This window comes from Neodiprion fabricii, chromosome 6 (assembly GCF_021155785.1).
Source record: "Neodiprion fabricii isolate iyNeoFabr1 chromosome 6, iyNeoFabr1.1, whole genome shotgun sequence".
Taxonomy (NCBI): Eukaryota; Metazoa; Arthropoda; class Insecta; order Hymenoptera; family Diprionidae; genus Neodiprion; species Neodiprion fabricii.
The window spans coordinates 20,354,685-20,372,346 of record NC_060244.1 but is presented as its reverse complement, the minus strand read 5'-3'; the positions used below and the strand labels follow the sequence as shown (position 1 = coordinate 20,372,346).

The 17,662-nt window shown below is 37.1% G+C and overlaps 3 protein-coding genes across 7 annotated transcripts; 1 reads left to right on the top strand and 2 right to left on the bottom strand.

The window, feature by feature from the left end:
* Positions 1 to 1,098: 1,098 nt before the first annotated feature.
* Positions 1,099 to 8,980, bottom strand: LOC124184735 (KAT8 regulatory NSL complex subunit 1). Of its 5 annotated transcripts, XM_046574774.1 has the most exons (11): positions 7,916 to 8,972; positions 6,124 to 7,620; positions 4,554 to 5,056; positions 4,223 to 4,426; positions 3,865 to 4,105; positions 3,401 to 3,508; positions 3,131 to 3,206; positions 2,259 to 2,418; positions 1,843 to 2,069; positions 1,562 to 1,696; positions 1,099 to 1,414 (listed from the first exon to the last, which is right to left on the bottom strand). In XM_046574774.1, exons 2-11 carry the CDS (start codon positions 7,578 to 7,580, stop codon positions 1,268 to 1,270), a joined length of 3,258 nt encoding a protein of 1,085 aa, XP_046430730.1. In that variant the 5' UTR covers positions 7,581 to 7,620; positions 7,916 to 8,972; the 3' UTR covers positions 1,099 to 1,267. The 5 variants fall into 5 exon arrangements, with proteins under 5 accessions (XP_046430730.1, XP_046430734.1, XP_046430732.1 ...); XM_046574778.1 differs by having other exon boundaries at positions 1,558 to 1,696; positions 6,124 to 8,980; XM_046574776.1 differs by having other exon boundaries at positions 3,865 to 4,090; positions 6,124 to 8,971.
* On the bottom strand, positions 8,229 to 17,532 carry LOC124185555 (glycerate kinase-like). Its single transcript, XM_046576432.1, has 4 exons — positions 17,408 to 17,532; positions 16,790 to 17,149; positions 16,616 to 16,623; positions 8,229 to 8,238 (listed from the first exon to the last, which is right to left on the bottom strand). The coding sequence occupies exons 1-4, from the start codon at positions 17,411 to 17,413 to the stop codon at positions 8,229 to 8,231; spliced, it is 384 nt and encodes a 127-aa protein (XP_046432388.1). The 5' UTR covers positions 17,414 to 17,532.
* LOC124184738 (small G protein signaling modulator 3 homolog) lies at positions 9,269 to 14,651 on the top strand. The gene is made up of 15 exons (XM_046574781.1): positions 9,269 to 9,670; positions 10,063 to 10,247; positions 10,311 to 10,409; positions 10,763 to 10,926; positions 11,049 to 11,259; positions 11,349 to 11,479; positions 11,597 to 11,830; positions 11,947 to 12,041; positions 12,195 to 12,340; positions 12,461 to 12,558; positions 12,650 to 12,829; positions 12,898 to 13,008; positions 13,172 to 13,482; positions 13,565 to 13,725; positions 13,840 to 14,651. Exons 1-15 carry the CDS (start codon positions 9,602 to 9,604, stop codon positions 14,030 to 14,032), a joined length of 2,388 nt encoding a protein of 795 aa, XP_046430737.1. The 5' UTR covers positions 9,269 to 9,601; the 3' UTR covers positions 14,033 to 14,651.
* Positions 17,533 to 17,662: the final 130 nt, after the last annotated feature.

Below are 17,662 nucleotides of genomic sequence, written 5' to 3'. Positions count from 1 at the left end.
ACATTATCTTCAATAAATAAACGGCAAAAAATATACGACCATATTTACCAGCTAGAGTGAGCTACGGTGCGGATTCTTATCAAAAGCCCGCATACGATGAAGCGATTATTATACAACGAAAACACGTGTAATATATATTTCAAGCATAAAATTTGTAAATACTATTGAGTAGCGCGAATCACGGTGCGAGCTTGGTTCAAAGAATGTTCTCAACTTTGCCAAGGTAATTTTATTTACCCTCTTATTGTATCGATGCAAACATTCACGCCGACTTCTATCATCAATAATGTATTATATTCAACTTTTAAATTATATTACAATACATTAGTAGTAATGAATAATATTAATGACAGCAGTATTTGCGTTAGTCTAAGATTAACGGTTTTTTATCACTTATCGATAATCTATGATCTCAAAAAATGTAACATATATGTATTGTGTCAGATTCAACTAACTACTCGTACCAACTACCAGGAAATAAGAGTACATACTTTCTGTCAACTACGAGAAAAGCACTGTGCAATTGTCGCCTCAACTGTCAATATTTTGTTGTAAAATAATCATACGTAAACGGTATAAAGAGAAGGAATCACTCATATTCTAAGATTAAAGAATAGAACGATTAATAGAAAAAAAATTAAATACACGTATAAAACGTAATAAAGAATTAGTCGTATAAATCGTTACCGTAAAATTGCAAAATCAATAGAGTGGAACAAAAAATCACTAAATTATACTTATTGTTAATGGTAAACCTTGTCCCAACAAGGTTCTTCATTTAAGAATACTGAAATCTCGGGGCAACATTTTAATTGGCACTTTTATTATTTTAGGCAATTAACTATGTCGAAATATAAATACAGTTTGTACAAAATTCATTTCGCAGTATTATGACGAGATTCTAATAGCAACTATTATCAGTATTCATTTCTGCCTTCCTGTTGTGAGAAACAAATTACGTTATAAATTATTTTGTGTATTAATATAAACCACACCAAGCATGAAGACATTGCCCTTAAAATCTAAATGCTTTGGTCAAGAGTACATAATATAGTGACATTGAAGAAAGCAATTCAAGGTTTCCATTAATAAGCAGAATGAAGTTATAAAATTTATATTTATAATACACTTTACAGATTCATAATACCATTAACTTAAGGTGCATGTCACATTACCGAAGGGTATATATAACAATTGACAGGTAGCTTCTGCGTATAGTAACAATGGTGCAGACGTTATTTAACAGTCGTCAATATTAATTAGTTTCCTATCTTTTTGCCGTTGGGCGTATTCTCTCTTTTTCGGTGTCCCTGTCGTCAGCTACTGTCCATTCAGGGTCATTTGGGTCCTCACCCTCTACGTCGCAGCACGCTGACTCGGTCGAATCAGATTCCGGAGTTTCTATCTCTGGCTCCTGAAATTTCAACAACATACTTTGTTACTAAATAACTACTAACATACATCCGATCGAAAGTACACATTGAATCAATCCAAGCTGGATTACTGATATTTTTACATAGTACATGTGTCTTGTGCTACTAAGGAATTACTACTCACTTACCTCCTCTCCTTTCTCCTCATCTCTGGAACATAAAGATGCAGACGATGCTTGCCAATGGCCATCTGGCATTGCTTCGATCATTCTATCATAGGTATCTTCTGATAAAGGGAATGTCCGAGGCTCGTACGGTATGACCTATATTTAGAATGCAAAGTATTTACCTTTAGCTACCCATGTGAGTCAGTAATTTTCGTTAAGTCGTTTACGTCATTGACGACTTCCTTTTTCTAGTTGATTCTTGGACTTGGTGACAGACAATATGTTAAAGTTACATAGCCCACCTCGTTATCATCTTCTGGCAAAGAACCCACGGTTTCATCTCTGCTTGGCCTCGAAGAAGAAATAGTACGACGGCGAAAACTATTTTGCAAAGCAGATGGACGATGCATGTCCAAAAGTTGTTGCTGCTGGTTTTCACTATCCTGAGGCATCAGAGGTGTGGCGGGAGGTGATGTTATCGGCGATACCACATCACCACCAAATTCACTGGGTTGCGGGGACATTGGATCTATGCAACACATATTATTGAATCTTAGTCAACCTCGGATTGACACAATACTTTGTTCAATCTTGTAACAATCACAGGCTGCGAATGCAGATCTCTGCACCACTAAGACGTTGATATCAGGATATTTCATAAAGTTCTCAGTGAAAACTTGTTGGGTGAAATAGTGATATATTCCCAGAGACAAAGTACCTGGAGTATTTGCGCCACTATCAGCTCTGCTATCTGCACGACGAGTGTGACGTAAGCGAGCCTGCGGTGGCATATTTACATACGTCATAAATCGTTTATTTTCTTCTCGTTCACTTCGTTCGTGCCTCAGAGCAATTGTCTCATCCGTCACATCTTCGACCTAATTAGAATATTTAATGCGTGAGCTAAATAACTCATATGTCATAATTGAATGTATATTTTTCAGTCATAAAAGCAAAACATGTGGAACAGGTCAACTTCTAGTTGGCTTCACCATACTGCAATGTGTTTGACAAGTTTTCTCGAGCACAGTATCACCAACAAAATTTGTATTTGAGTTACAATGCTTGGAATCACCTTACACCATAATGTGTATGAAAAGTTTCCTCTACGTACTCAATAAACTTCTCTATTCATGATCTCATGTCTAATAATTGTTTCAGGACATCGAAATAAAAAAAAAAAAAATATTCCAACATTCATAATAAAATGTATGTGAGGTGTAAACCACTCGAGCTGACAAATTCATAACTGTATCACGTTTGATCTGTAAAAATAGCTACTAGATAACATGAGACTGAATTAGAGGCAAAGGCTTTATCTACAGATCGGCAAGAATGAAAAACAAATTGAAACGATTAGCTACAGTTAAGATAGTTAGAGCTGCAGAAATTAGAATGTAAACACTTACGGTCGAATGGTTTTCGAATTCAACTACAACTACAATTTATCTTTACGAAATGAGATGAGCAAGGAAATCTGGGATATACTTGAATAGAATTCTCAGAATGAAGTAAAAAATGTATCAATGAAATATAATTTGTCAATTCAATCCTAGAAATATACCGAAAACAAACCAGAATAACACTTACATCACTTTCTTGACTAGGCCTATGCATGATACCATTCTTCACGTCTACCTTTGAAGGATCTTCGCACAGCCTCCACCTAAATTCAACATGAGTGTTTTAATTCAAAATGGAATACGTTGGATCAGAGTTCAAGCATGAATCCTCATAACAAATTATCAATACTCTTCATAAACGATTCGTAAATTGAACTTTTTACGAAATTCAATTAAGATTGTTTGAATGCACTATAATTACTATGAGACCTATTTCTATATATTCAAAATTACTTACTTTGGCGTTAGTATTTCCTTGTACTGTAACTTTTCCAACCTAGTCGCAGCAGCCACACTGTACGGTATCACAATATTGTCGATATCGTACGAATTTTGTCTGAGTCGCCTAAAATTAAGTGAATAAAATTAGATGACCAGATCGACGATTGTTTGATGATAACAGGCCAAGAGTTCATCAAGAAGCAAGATACTCGAGCAACCCAAGGTAACTCCATGGCTTGTGTCAGGTGCAGAGAATCGGATTACCACAAGTGTAAGCTTCGATAATCGTGATTAACTTTTGATGGACCGAATAAATGAATAGCACAAATACCCAAACTAGTATTTCTATTATTCATTTATGCGGTTGAAAATTTGGTGACGTGATAAAATTCGAATTCAGTTATTGCGAGCGCATATCAAAGTTAAGAATTTGTATAATTTACTGTATATTGAAATTATAAGATTAGAAAAACTCTTTACCCATGAGTACTAGATGATTTTTCTTTGGGCGGATTCTTTTCTGCAGTGACAGTATGCTGCAAGGGTGAAGGTACCGGAGACGAATGTTTACTTGACCCTGAATGTGGTACATCATCTTCATCTTGAGCAAGTGGTAATTTTGTTACCTTCTTTCTAGTCAATCCATGAATACCTCTGTCGTGACTAAGCCTATTTCGTTTTCCCTTCAACATCTTTCTTTTGATTCCTGAAATGAAATGATCTGCATGCAGTTGAGTATAAGATTCAAGTGAAAGCTGAGACTAGTTAGTTTTATTCAATAGAACATTTGATGTCTATCGAAATAATCTACTTAGAGGGTTTGGTTTTGCTCTTTTACCATACATACTTGCAGTGAGAATACTCGAAGAGGATTTCTTCAAGCGAGCGGTATACTTCGCTCTGTGCTCAGGTAGCTTCTTATTTCGCCTTTCATTATGCTCTTTATCCTTCAATCGAGTTGTTCGCATATTTCCTCTCAACATTTTCTGCTGCCACTCCACAGATTTCATAATAGCCTCTAGGTGGGTACTGTGTAGAATTTCTGGAAACAACATACATTATCATCTAGAATACGTCGACAGTCAAAATTACCTACACGCAGATTCTGGACAGCATTATACTAAATCGAAAATTGAAATCGTGAATCTGTTAAAATTAGGAATACCCACCATCAGAGAATGAGAGAACTGGGTGGAAACCAGAGTCAATGAGAGCAACTCGTTGTTGCACAGAAAGCTGCTCGAATGGTTCTTGCGGCTGTGTTGGATCCTGTCTACCAGTGCACAAAGCACACGCAGGTAATACGTGATCGCACCCACATCTGACTGTAGAAGCTTTAGCTGCCCTTTTTGAAACTTCGTGCAATCTATCGACTTGTAACAACTTTCTCTTTCTGTAGGCATTCCACATAAAAGGTCTTGTTCTGCTTGCAGCTGGCTCGGTATCCAATACGCCACATCGACCTGTTGATCCAGGTAAAACACCACTGTAACCATTAACAGTTTCAGTGTTTTCAAGTATAACCAAGCCTTTGGTTGCTCTGATTTGACGCTGTAGGTCATTGTGTTGCCGAATCCTATATTCTAGGTCCGATATTTGTGCCTGAAGCCATGTCCACCGTGATGCCACACCTGCACGATCCTGAGCATATCTCCAAGCCGCTCGTTTGGATCTACCAAAGTAAAGATTACCTTGCATGTTTCAAATTACCGATAACAGATACGCTTACACAGTAATTTTTCTTTATGTCCTTAGCACATACATGATATTAGAAAATATGAGTACTTCCCAATTCTTTCGACGTAGGTTCAACTAAAGTTTGTGAATGGGTATTCGTGCAAACTGGGGAACATTGATTTTAAATGAAGAGTTGGCAGCTGATAGGACACCCAGACGATAAAAAGATAAAAATTGGAGACAGTATCTGAGAATATCCAGGTCGTTGACACTGTGTTACGACAATACATACATACATTGAATATCATTTCATTGAATTTGAATATTTTTTCACCTGTACATACTTTTAAAACTCATAGAAAGAGAATGAGAAATTCTACAGCTAAATAACCAGCTTTCCAATTACATATACTAATTACATTACTCTACAATTTCACACGAAAAATGCTGGTGTAAGTAATATTTTCTACTATCATGTTATGCATACACCAGGATTTTTTCTGTGACATATCCCAGGCATTAATATCAGACAATATCAATGAAATGATACCTAGATGTTTGTTATAGCAATACAAGATCACTGAAATGAATCTATTCAACCTCATGTTTGTTCTTACATAGTTTACTATTAAGCTGAGAAAGATAAGAAAATATGATTTTCGTGCTATCCTTAGTCTGCACACTGAAGATGGCTATTTATACGTTATAATTTAAAGTATAAACATTGAAAATTGGACACTCTACTTTGAATCACTGGTAATTGATGCTTAATAATCACTGATTAAGTCATAGACTATCGTTTATCCAATTAAACATGATAATGCTTGTAAAATTTACTGTAATCGAACCAAGATAAATTATATTCGTTTATCAGTAAATTAGAAAACATTATAGAATTGTATTGATAGTATATGGATAAATGCTTTTTCTGTTGTGACGAATAAATGAATTAGTATAAAATAAAATGACTTGCATAAATCTGTTTGCACAAAAAACAAAACCATTCGTTCATTCATAATTTAATGCTCCTAATGCTCATATCAAAAATATTGTTCAACTTACATTGGCAGTGGCTGTTGATGAGGATTGTTGAAAGTCTGCATCTCATCACAACTTTCTCCACCACTGCTCGACGCGGTACAATCTGAGTCTAGATTAGTTTCAACGGTACGGAGTTGGCTAGTCAAAGGTCCGGCAACACTTTCGACGTCGTTTCTTTGAATTTTAACTTGAGGTGTCCCAAAGACTGGATGTCGATTCGTGGTACTGCTAGGCGAAGGGCCAAAATTATCACGCGAACCCCCACCAAAGTATCGACAACAAACACGTTGTCTATTGATGCCATTGCTCTGAGCAACGGAAGTTTTTTCAAGTTTTTGCAAAAATGAATTCAAGCTACTACTAATCTCAGGAAAGTTCCTAACAGATGATTTTGAACTAATGTTAACCAACTCCTGGATGAAATATTTCTTCACCCCGTGATGGGCAACCTCCAAGACTCCTGTATTCTCTTCGGCTACATGACGTCCAATAATTCTAGCTTGAAGTTTCCTGAGTCTCCTCAATAAAAATGCGCATCTCCTTTCACTTTCGTGTTGCTTCTGAGTGACGGCATCTTGTTGGGTACGAAGATTATTAAACTTTTGTTGCTCGACGGCATCAATGTTCATATTTTCGTTACAAAGACTCATGACATCAACGTCATTAAGCAGGTCCCTTTCGAAGGAAGAAAATCCCTCTGGTATAGGGAACATCTCAACACTGTCCGTGACACTACGTGGATGATAATTGCTTCCCCCAGGTATATTCTCAGCATTTTCAGCCCCTTCCATGGATTTAATTACTTGTAATATGTCCTCAACATTCTGTCCAATATCACCGACACTACTAGAGCTACATTGTTCATTTTCACTGGGCATAACGCTGCTGAAGTTGATTATTTGATCAACATCAAGATTCTTGTCGTTAAGATTTTCATTGGACGCAAGTGGCACGTCTATATTTGACTTTAAGAAACCCATATTATCCTGTTGATCACCCATAGATGGGTCGTTCATTATAATATCAGTTGCCTCTTGATTCAGGCTGTCGAAGCCAACGGTTTGCTCGCTTTGACAAAGTACAGTATCGTTGCTCAAGGCCTTTCGCGAGATCAAGTTGGGTTTGGTTTTAAATGCAGGTAATGTATCCAGGCCGTTGGCGTATCTCGAATTAATGACATCACGGATAAACTCTTTAGATATACCCCTGAGGCACTGCTCGTCTATCTTTGATGGCTGTACGTTAGCTGAGACAACAAATTTTGCCAATACTTGGCGGTTCTGACAGACCTGCGACGCCTGCGAGGGAGACAGGAATCCGCTGCTCGGCAGAGGGGTTATCAAGTTCTCAGGCTTTTGAGGACCACCTTCCGTCAGAGCAGGGGCCATCACTGCCAGTGACGTTGCCACTGCTGCAGCCTCCACATCCAGAGGCTCCCACCTGCGCCTGCTCTCCTCGTGTACCGCGCTCACTCCCATTCATCCATTCCTCTCCTCCACGTTCGTCGTTGCTTAATATCTTAAAAGTAAGAGAGTCCTTATTCTTTATTATTTATTGTTTGGGTTATAACCTTGTTGCCGTTGTTTTTTGCTATTCTTTTAAACACTTCTCATTTCACACGATAAATGATAAATAGTCTCCGAGTGTTATTAAGTCCCTGATACATACCCGCGGGACTAACGACGGCCCGACGTTCTCTTCATGGGTACCAGGGAATCATAGGATATCACTGTGTAGTCAGAGGTAAGCTGAATATGTTAGCGCTCTTTGTAGAGCGGTGCATTGTTATGTTTATATTTATAACTACATTTACTTGTGTTTAGAGGAATTTGAGGAACTGCTCGCGCGGCGCCTCGTTGATGGTACACAGTTTAAACGGCACTTGAACGAGGTTGTCGAGGCTTCCTAGCGTATTCTCGGGATCCGGAGCAATACCGGGAATACAATATACTCTGACGCACTCCCACGTGATTAGGCGATGCGGAAAAGAAAGAGAGGCATTTCTCGAGGGGTGGGAAAACAAAGATAAAAACATCCCGCGCCGTCGTCGTCACCAAAGCCACTGAAGCTGCGTGTGTATTGCATAATAATATGCAAGCATTATTGCTTGATCGCAATGTTAGCCCCTACACCACGCTAACGCTCTAGCCTCGTATGTATCACACCGCGAATAACTCTCGTTGCGCCGTCCAGTACAGTCCAGTAGGGACATACAATGGCGGAGCAAAAAATGTTTCACGCGCTGGTTTCCAAGTTCTCCTCACCGCACACACGACGGGTTGCCTCAAAGTAAATCCACGAATAATCAAAGAGTGAGGCCACTACGCAACGCGACACAACTATTGTATAATTTATACAATATATAATCCGTCACACCCAGGCCACAATATTATGTTCACTTTATTTTTCATTTAATAAATTCACGTGGGACTATTTTATTCGCACGTTCGTACACGGATATATCACCATTTTCCACAGACTCCAACAACGCCTTTAATTTTCGCTAAAAGTCACAAGCTACGAGCTATTTATCAATACGTATGAAACTCGACCAACTTCGTTCTCTGGAACCTTAATCGACCAATAGCTGCAGCGCGACTGCCGGATGTCGCGGTCTGCTGCCACAGACCAATCACTGACCTTCTTTTTCACCCGGCACAAGTCGTCCAGTTACGCTCCACGTGTACCGACATCACAGCTAATGGAATTTTCCCGATATTCTAACGACTAGGCCGATGCTTTTCATCGAAACCGTCCGAGCTACGTGTTCGCAAAATTAACGGTACGCGTCTGCACCTTCGCGGTCGTTCACAATTCCGAAACTACTACGTATTTATGCCACTCAAAGAGGGGAATTAAAACCGGAAGTGACCGGTGAATAAAATTATTTTTACGGAAATAATTTCCCGCGATCGTTATGGCAACGCCATTTTATATTGCGTAAGCCTTGTCTTATTGGTTACATTTCGACGTGAATACCGATTGGACTGAAATTAGACGCTCATATTAAGGGTGATATCCAACGAGCCGCTAGTCGCTCGCGCGCTTCTGCTTTTTATACCTGCTACTCGACACATGCGTCGTGCAAAACGCATGCGCCGCGCAGCGTTCGGCTCCCCACACACCCACCCGATCAAAGATAAGCGTCTTTAGGGCCCTTCATTCTATGCGCTGCGTCTGGCCTTATTTATCTGTCAAACATTATACTACAAGTATGTACGTAGGTACACACACATGACATAAATATGTGTTAGATGGTGTGTTGAAAACGTACACACATTCGCGAGTAGCGTGACGAAACTACGTACTTATATGTATATGTATACATACCAATGCGAATATGTATGTACTGTCATTCGTGGATCATTAAGTGTGAGAACCAGACTACTCCACGATTCTTCAACAAATCATAATTTAGTTGAATCACGATTTAGCGAGATTTCGTTCAGAAATCGTCAACTTTAATCGGCGTTTTCAAATACTTTGCTATTTCTTTGATATGGAAATCGCGAAATCACTTTTTAATGTGCGCGATCACGAAGGTTATGTTGGCAAAGAAGATTACAATGTAAGTGTATTCCGTTTTTTGTCACATGCGACTACGGAGTTCCAAATTCTCGTAAAATAAATACCATCTGTTATATCACTCCTTTGCAACGGATTCTTCGTTACAATTTAATCCCAATTCCTAATATTGAATCAAATTTTCCTCACTCCATTATTGCAGTATTCTCAAATCCTCCTGGAGTAGGCAAACACAATCTTATCGTTATGTCAAATTCTTACTTTTCAGCACAGAATGTGACCAATGAACCTAAAATTGCTGGCTACAAACAAAATTACAATTTCACCCATCAAATGGCATTTGAGAAACATATGAGAAACATTTGAAATATAGGGTTTATAAAAACCAGATATAATTTTATGAACTGTAATGAATAATAAAATCAAATTTTGTAGAAAAAATTAGAAGCTGGAATATCCGATGATGAATATGAATTGGAGAATGGTGACTTTAATGAGGCTGCGGCATTGTCACCTGCACCGGGAGGTTCATTTTCTGCCCTGACAACGTCCATGTGGCCTCAGGACATTCTGGCAAAATTAAATCAACCAGAAGATCCCAATTTGCAACCAGAATATAGGTAACATATTAAGTGATTGTATTGTGCTTCATGTCTAATGATCCCTGTATCTTTTTGTGACAGATTCGATGAGTTTGGATTTAGGGTTGAGGAAGAAGATGGGCCAGAACAAAATTCAAAAAAACTTTTGGGCGTGCCATTTGTGGAGGACCCTCAGCATCGGTAACAATTTGATAAACAGTACCAGATTAATTTGTGGAGAATGCCACAGAGTTTTGATAGAGTGCATAATAAATGTGGAATGATTTCGAAAGTTTGTTCATCAAGCCCTAGACATTCTTCACTTTGCAGCAATTTACCAATTGCTAAGCTATTCTACACCCTGAATCTGTTCAACAGTCTTTAAAAAATGTCTATCAATCATTTCCTACTTATGTGAAAATAATTGCATCCATGGAGAAATTAATTTTAACACTGTAATAAATATTTATGTCTGGACATAGAAATTAAGATAATAGTTTAGAATAATAGAATATTCTTGTCCTTGGAACTTATGTATGGAACCTTACATGTAGATTACAGTGGGTGGCACATTTAGAATTTACTCATAACAAGGAAATATCTGAAGTATCTTGGCAAGATGTTGACCAACGATTACCACGCACGGATAAATTGCGGGAAATGGTATGTCGTGGTATTCCGCACTCACTGCGACCTCAAATGTGGATGCGTATGTCCGGTAATGAATAAAATAATATTTTGGACACAATCAATTTAACATTGGTTATAAACTGTGTAGCGCCAAGAGTGCATTGGCTAAATTCCTACCAGTGTTCAATGAGTTACCTTTCAAATTTTCAGGAGCACTTCAGAAGAAAACCGCATCAGAAATCAGTTATCAAGATATAGTGAAAGCTTCGAGTAATGACGCGTTGATGACTAGCAAGCAAATAGAAAAAGATTTGCTGAGGACTATGCCAGCAAATGCTTGCTTCAGCCACCTCAACAGTACCGGCATACCACGTTTACGGCGAGTAATGCGTGGCCTGGCCTGGTTGTATCCTGATATAGGGTGAAGATCATTTCCATTTCAGATGCTTGCAATCAGTTTGCCAGGATATTTTACAGTTGTTAATTGAATTACTATTCATTCATGTGTAGGTATTGTCAAGGTACAGGAATGATGGCTGCTTCTTTACTACTGTTACTCGAAGAAGAGGATGCTTTTTGGATGATGGCGACAATAGTTGAAGATCTGTTACCGTCTTCTTACTACTCTTCTACGCTATTGGGTAAACAAAAATTCATTTTCAACTGCACACACGTTCATGAACATGAAATTATAGATAACACATCAGAAACTCACTCGTATTCATAACACTCATTCACCTTTTAATTTTACTTTTCAGGAATACAAGCCGATCAACGAGTACTCAGGACATTGATAGCAAGTTTCCTACCTGATTTGGATGTTGTTCTTGCTCAACACGATATAGAACTGAGTCTGATTTCCTTACATTGGTTTTTAACTTTGTTTGCCTCTGTTGTGCATATGAAAATCCTTCTACGTATCTGGGACCTCTTCTTCTTCGATGGATCAATAGTCTTATTTCAAATCACATTGGGAATGTTGAAAATTAAAGGTAGGCAGCGAAATCTCCAATCGGTATTCCTGCTCCGATTTTCCTTGATTGTAACTGGAATTTACACAATGTTTAATGTACCAAAAATGAAAATTGCAATCATAATTTTTTTTCAGAAACGGATCTTAAGCAATTAGAAAATTCTGCACAGATATTCAACGCTTTATCGGATATACCAGGGGATATTGATGATGTAGATCAGTTGCTGGAGGTAAATGGTAATCAGATGAATTTAAAGTTAAAAACTTGGGTGCACAAAATATAAAAGTGATATTACCAGTACATTGATATTGAAACCAGAGTATCAGTAGTTTTTTCTTAATTATATTTTTAGACTCATGCTGTCAATCAAATCATATTTCAGGTTTCCTTGGACGTCGGAGGTTCTTTAACAGATGTTCTAGTCGAAACTCACAGACGTCGACATTTAGCATACTTAATGGCTGATCAAGGAGGTCTAGTTGGAAACCCTGATGCTGCTCCAAATCTCCCCAAACAACATCTTAATAGGTATGTGATTAAAAACTTTCACTTTATGTTAAGAAAACACCAATATAATTATTTCCATAGCACACTTGCCCTTCTTCCAAATAAGATAACACTCTTGATTCAAATTAATTAATTTAACAGACGGCACATGAAAAGAAACAAGGGTATGCTGCACACGTTTTTATTTGGCGACGATAATGGCGAAGATGACTCTAAATGTAAAAATATCCGTCAAACAGGTATGTAAACAATCATGGCAGAAGTCAAGTTTTTCAATATAAATTTATAGGATATATTTCTTGTTCAAAAATAATTTTTCCCATTTGACAGAGATCCTAGTTGACCTACGAGAAGCTGTTCTACAAGTTGCTAGACACTTCATCAACGTTGACCCTAAGCTAAGCAACATCACGCTTGTCGCAGATTACAACATGGAAAGCCATGCTGAGGATCACGATAATTACGTCAATGTATCTCGTACGCGTAAAAGACGAGCCAAAGCATTACTAGGTATTGAAATTTTTCTCTAACCGTTAATCCATTATGAAAAGTCAATTTCACTGATAATTTTATAACAGATTTCGAAAGACATGACGATGATGAATTGGGCTTTCGAAAGAATGATATTATCACAATTATCAGTCAGAAGGATGAGCACTGCTGGGTTGGAGAACTAAATGGTTTACGAGGTAGCTAATTTCTTAGTTTTCTATTTTAATTTTATTACCACTGGCACACTTTAAAACTGGATTATTTCTTGAATGTATCATCAATTTCTCTTATCGAATTTTTTGATCAAATAAGCAGATGTTTTAAACGTTTGTGATATTACGAGTAACAATGTAATTGCAGGTTGGTTCCCAGCTAAATTTGTTGAATTGCTCGATGAGAGAAGTAAACAATACACTTGTGCTGGCGATGACGCCGTTAGCGAAGCAGTAACCGATTTAGTAAGAGGTAGTCTCTGCCCAGCAGTAAAAGCTGTACTGGAACATGGGATGCGAAGACCCTCTTTCTTAGGTGGGCCTTGTCACCCGTGGTTGTTCATTGAGGAAGCATCAAACCGAGAAGTAGAAAAAGATTTCAATTCCGTCTACAGTAGGTTGGTTCTTTGTAAGACTTACAGGCTGGATGAGGATGGGAAAGTTCTTACACCTGAAGAGGTATACTGATAAATTTAACTTATAAATAATAAACACCACATTGTGGTAATATTAAACAAAAATATAACTGATTTTATTTTAGTTACTTTATCGATGTGTACAGTCAGTTAACTTAACACACGACAATGCCCATGCTCAAATGGATGTCAAACTTCGTTCTTTAATTTGTCTTGGACTGAATGAACAAGTGTTACATCTATGGCTTGAAGTACTGTGCTCATGCGTTGAAGTCGTCCAAAAATGGTGAGCAATAGTTATTTTCGCACCACCTCTGTCTAAAAGTAGAGCAGAATAAAATATTGCTACTTTCTAAAATACAAACCATAAATTTCTCATCCTACTTTGTACTTTGTGCAGGTATCAGCCATGGAGCTTTATTAATAGCCCAGGATGGGTGCAAATAAAATGCGAGTTAAGAATACTAAGTCAATTTGCATTCAACTTGAACCCTGATTGGGAACTTCCTCCAAAAAAAGAACAATCTCAGCCTCTGAAGGATGGCGTCAGAGACATGCTCGTCAAACATCACCTTTTCAGTTGGGACTTGTAGTTGTTAAGTGTGAAAAGTTTCTCTTGTATGTGCCTCGACTGAATTAACGATGAAACAGGCAGTCATAGCACACATTTTTCATAATAACTCGATTTCACGAATAGTCTTTTTTTCGTCATGGTGAGAAGTATATTCAATTCCACGAGATACAGGCACAAATTTGAACAGTGGTGGAATTGTTCCAATAATTTCCTGGCTTGATATTCCTAATTGATTTTATTGACCATTTTTTCAAGTTGAAATTAAATTAACCAACATTAACTGCCCAGACTGTGCATTGAATGTCTTGGCTTAGTTTGAAGTCGAATACAATGTGGAAAAACTGATCACCAATGTGACTAGCATACAAAAATTGCATAACAGATCGATTAGCAAATTTATATTTATACATGTAGCACCATGAGAATATTGCGCGTTCCTAGTAGAGTTCTAGAACCATTTATCATGTGTCTGCAAAAGTGGCATCAGAATGTAACATATGTAAATAAGTGATTTTAAAAACTGCGCCACATATTTAGTTTTATTAATACCAATCATGTATTTATTAACTTTGAAACAGAACTTTATTTACCCGTCCATCGGTGCAATTACTATGCTTGAAATAAAGTAATTAATTATACAGTATGTATTTTGAAAGCCTAATTGTTGAAGTATCCCGATATAAATATTTGTACATTTTACTCGATATATTAACCCTTCAATAGGCATTTATATTTTTAATAACAACTTGTAGGTAAAGATATGTGCTGATACAAAGTAAAAAATTATCATTAGAGTATTCCGTATATATATATATATATATATATATATATATATATAGTTTTAAACTCAATAAATTATTTGATTCGAAAATTGAACTGAATATATGTATGCAAATATATGTATATCATCAATAATACACTAGACTTCTATATTTTGCATCAATTTTCGAAACAAATAATTTATTGAATTTAAAACTTCTATATACATTCTCTATATTTATGTGGAATTTGGCTTACAAATAAATGGCAAATTTTTTCCCACAAGGAATTTTAAGTTCTGCTTTTCTTATAATATTTCTAACTCTTTTTCTTACAGCCTACCTCCTTGCACGGTAATATATTCTGATACACAACTTTAACTAATTTCTCCATATTGATTTTAGAAATATTAAAATAATAGTAATTCGGAAGCATTGATGTGTATACTGCCCAATTTTTAGGTTTTAATTTATTGTATAATTTCTTTGTAGAAATTAGGTTTACATGACTATGCCTAATGACATTTTGCCATAGTATTTCACAATGGTTCAGCCAAGAAACAATAACTAAACGTAATGCGTCTTTAGCATTATCCTTAAAATGCTTAATCAACTATGATCTGTAAAAATGACTGTAGCTGTAAACTGTAAAAAATAATCTATTCTTTATTTGATTTGGTGCAACAAGACTCTGCCAGATTTGGGTCCAAGACTTTCAAATTTAGTAATTTTGTATCTTTTGCAGAATTTGCAACTATTCTACACCTTTCAAACCCATCTACACCTACCAAAGATTCTAAGTTATGTTCTTCAAGCGGATCCGGGCATTTAGATTCAATCTCAAAATCTAGTCGACACCCGCATTCCTGTTTTGTTATACAAATGATATGCAAATCCATAACATTTGTGCCCGTCAGACCAGTTTTCAATAAATCTTTGCCCTTTTTGAAGTTGGTATAAAAATTGTATGAGTCATTATTTTCTATAACATTTTCAGGGATCAACTTTTCCAGTGCTCCAAGTTTCAATGCTAGTGCATCACACTTGTCATTAGTCAGTTCATCGTTTTTAGTCTGGTTCTCAGTACCGGAATGGTATCTAATTTTTTCCCCTGCCATTACTTGTGTTTCTGCTTTCTGTTCATTCATTCTTTCTACCATTGCTTGATGTAGTTGAACGCGTAATTTGTTACACAGATCATGAACAATAGGTCCGATTGCTGGATAACCAAATGCTCCAGCAGCATCAGTGGGTCCATCTTGCCCATCTGTTCCTCCACTCAACATAACCACATCGTATTTCGATAATCGCGGGCTTTCTTGCACATTTTCCAACCAATCGAGAGCAAAACGAAGCGCAAGTTCTTGATTACGACCACCGACACCACTTCCTTGTACAATTACTGTTGGTTCACCACCTCCAATTAACATAATTCCCTTCCCTGTAGCTTCTTCAATGATGTTATAGATTTCATCAACTTTTTCTGCAGGCAAAGCCAGGATTGGATCTTTCTTGATGATATCAAAAAACGTTTCTCTATGTAGTGATTTGTCTAGCACCATACACATTAAATTAACTACCCTAACGTAAGCAGAGCTAACATCACTGACATTGCCCTCTATATCACTTCGTAACAGGATCGGACTGAAACCTTTCTTAAGCGCCTGACTCTTTGCTGCTTCTACCGCGATTGAATTATTTCCAATAATTATGTTCTTCACATGCCTAAACTCATCATTTTCATCTAATAAAAATTTACTATCCACATCTTTAGATGTCAAAACAGATTTTATATTCCAATTCAGATCGTCGAATAGTTCATATTTTTTCAAAATACTAATTACCTCTTCCGGTGATTTTGGGCTATATACCGTTGGACCACTAGCTATTTCAGCAATAGGATCACCAACAATATCAGACAATATCAAACTGATAACAGAAGCAGGATAAGCAATCCGAGCTAATCCTCCTCCCTTGATCATGGATAATTTTTTGCGAACAATATTCAATTCCTTAATATCTGCACCAGCTTGTTGTAGTTTTTTACAAAATTCTTGCTTCTCCTTCAATTCAAGCTGTGGTCTAGGCATGCAAAGGAGAGCTGATCCTCCACCTGATATTAATACTATTAAAGTATCGTTTTCTTTGAGTCCCTCAACCAAGTCCATGATGTCGTCTGTAGTCGATAGACTTTCCGCATCAGGCTGGTTGTCTTTTGCTCCTTCTCGATATTCCACAGGTCCACCAATATTTGGAAAGTTTGTAAAATCTTGTACTTTCCAGATTGTTTCTTTCGACCCTTTTGGCACACTGATTATTCCCTTCTTCAAACGATTTCCAAGGACCTTCTCAATTCCTGGCACCATGTTCATTACAGCCTTACCAAATCCAATCAAATATACATTGCTACTAATTCGGAACATTTGGTCCGCAACAAAAAGATTGTTGTCTGAGAGTTTAATTTGATTTTCAATTAGCATACGTGGAAGCACAGCTTGAACACCACTGAGAAAAATTTCCCTCATATCTTTTCTCATCTTTTCTAGCGGTGTCCTAACTTTAGTTGACATATTGAAAATGAAATTTATCTTTGAATTTTTTAATTTCAAGAGGTTATTTCTAAAAACGGAACTTACACTCATTATTCGCCGAATGGTAATTGTTTCAGAAAATCAACATCAAACTTACATGCGTTGACTGTTTATGCGTATAATTCACTTATCCAAACAGAAATACTTCTCATCAAACTCAAGCTTGTTTCACGACCATCTCTGTACTACACCAGCATTATATAAATAACCTGATAAGGATTATCGCAGTCACGACACCAATTTTCCAGTGCATTGACCTGAAAATACAAACGTGACGTCACCACACTCAGGGTCTACATA

What these genes read in the sequence shown, in the direction of transcription:
- LOC124184738 (XM_046574781.1), top strand. Translation starts at nt 9,602, where the DNA reads ATGGAAATCGCGAAATCACTTTTTAATGTGCGCGATCACGAAGGTTAT. An exon ending in TGGTTGTATCCTGATATAGG is followed by an intron (nt 11,260 to 11,348) that starts GTGAAGATCATT and finishes ATTCATGTGTAG; the next exon opens with GTATTGTCAAGGTACAGGAA. An exon ending in CCCAAACAACATCTTAATAG is followed by an intron (nt 12,341 to 12,460) that starts GTATGTGATTAA and finishes TTAATTTAACAG; the next exon opens with ACGGCACATGAAAAGAAACA.
- LOC124184735 (XM_046574774.1), bottom strand. Translation starts at nt 7,580, where the DNA reads ATGGGAGTGAGCGCGGTACACGAGGAGAGCAGGCGCAGGTGGGAGCCT. An exon ending in AGTTCTCTCATTCTCTGATG is followed by an intron (nt 4,427 to 4,553) that starts GTGGGTATTCCT and finishes TGTTGTTTCCAG; the next exon opens with AAATTCTACACAGTACCCAC. An exon ending in TGCCAGAAGATGATAACGAG is followed by an intron (nt 1,697 to 1,842) that starts GTGGGCTATGTA and finishes TTCTAAATATAG; the next exon opens with GTCATACCGTACGAGCCTCG.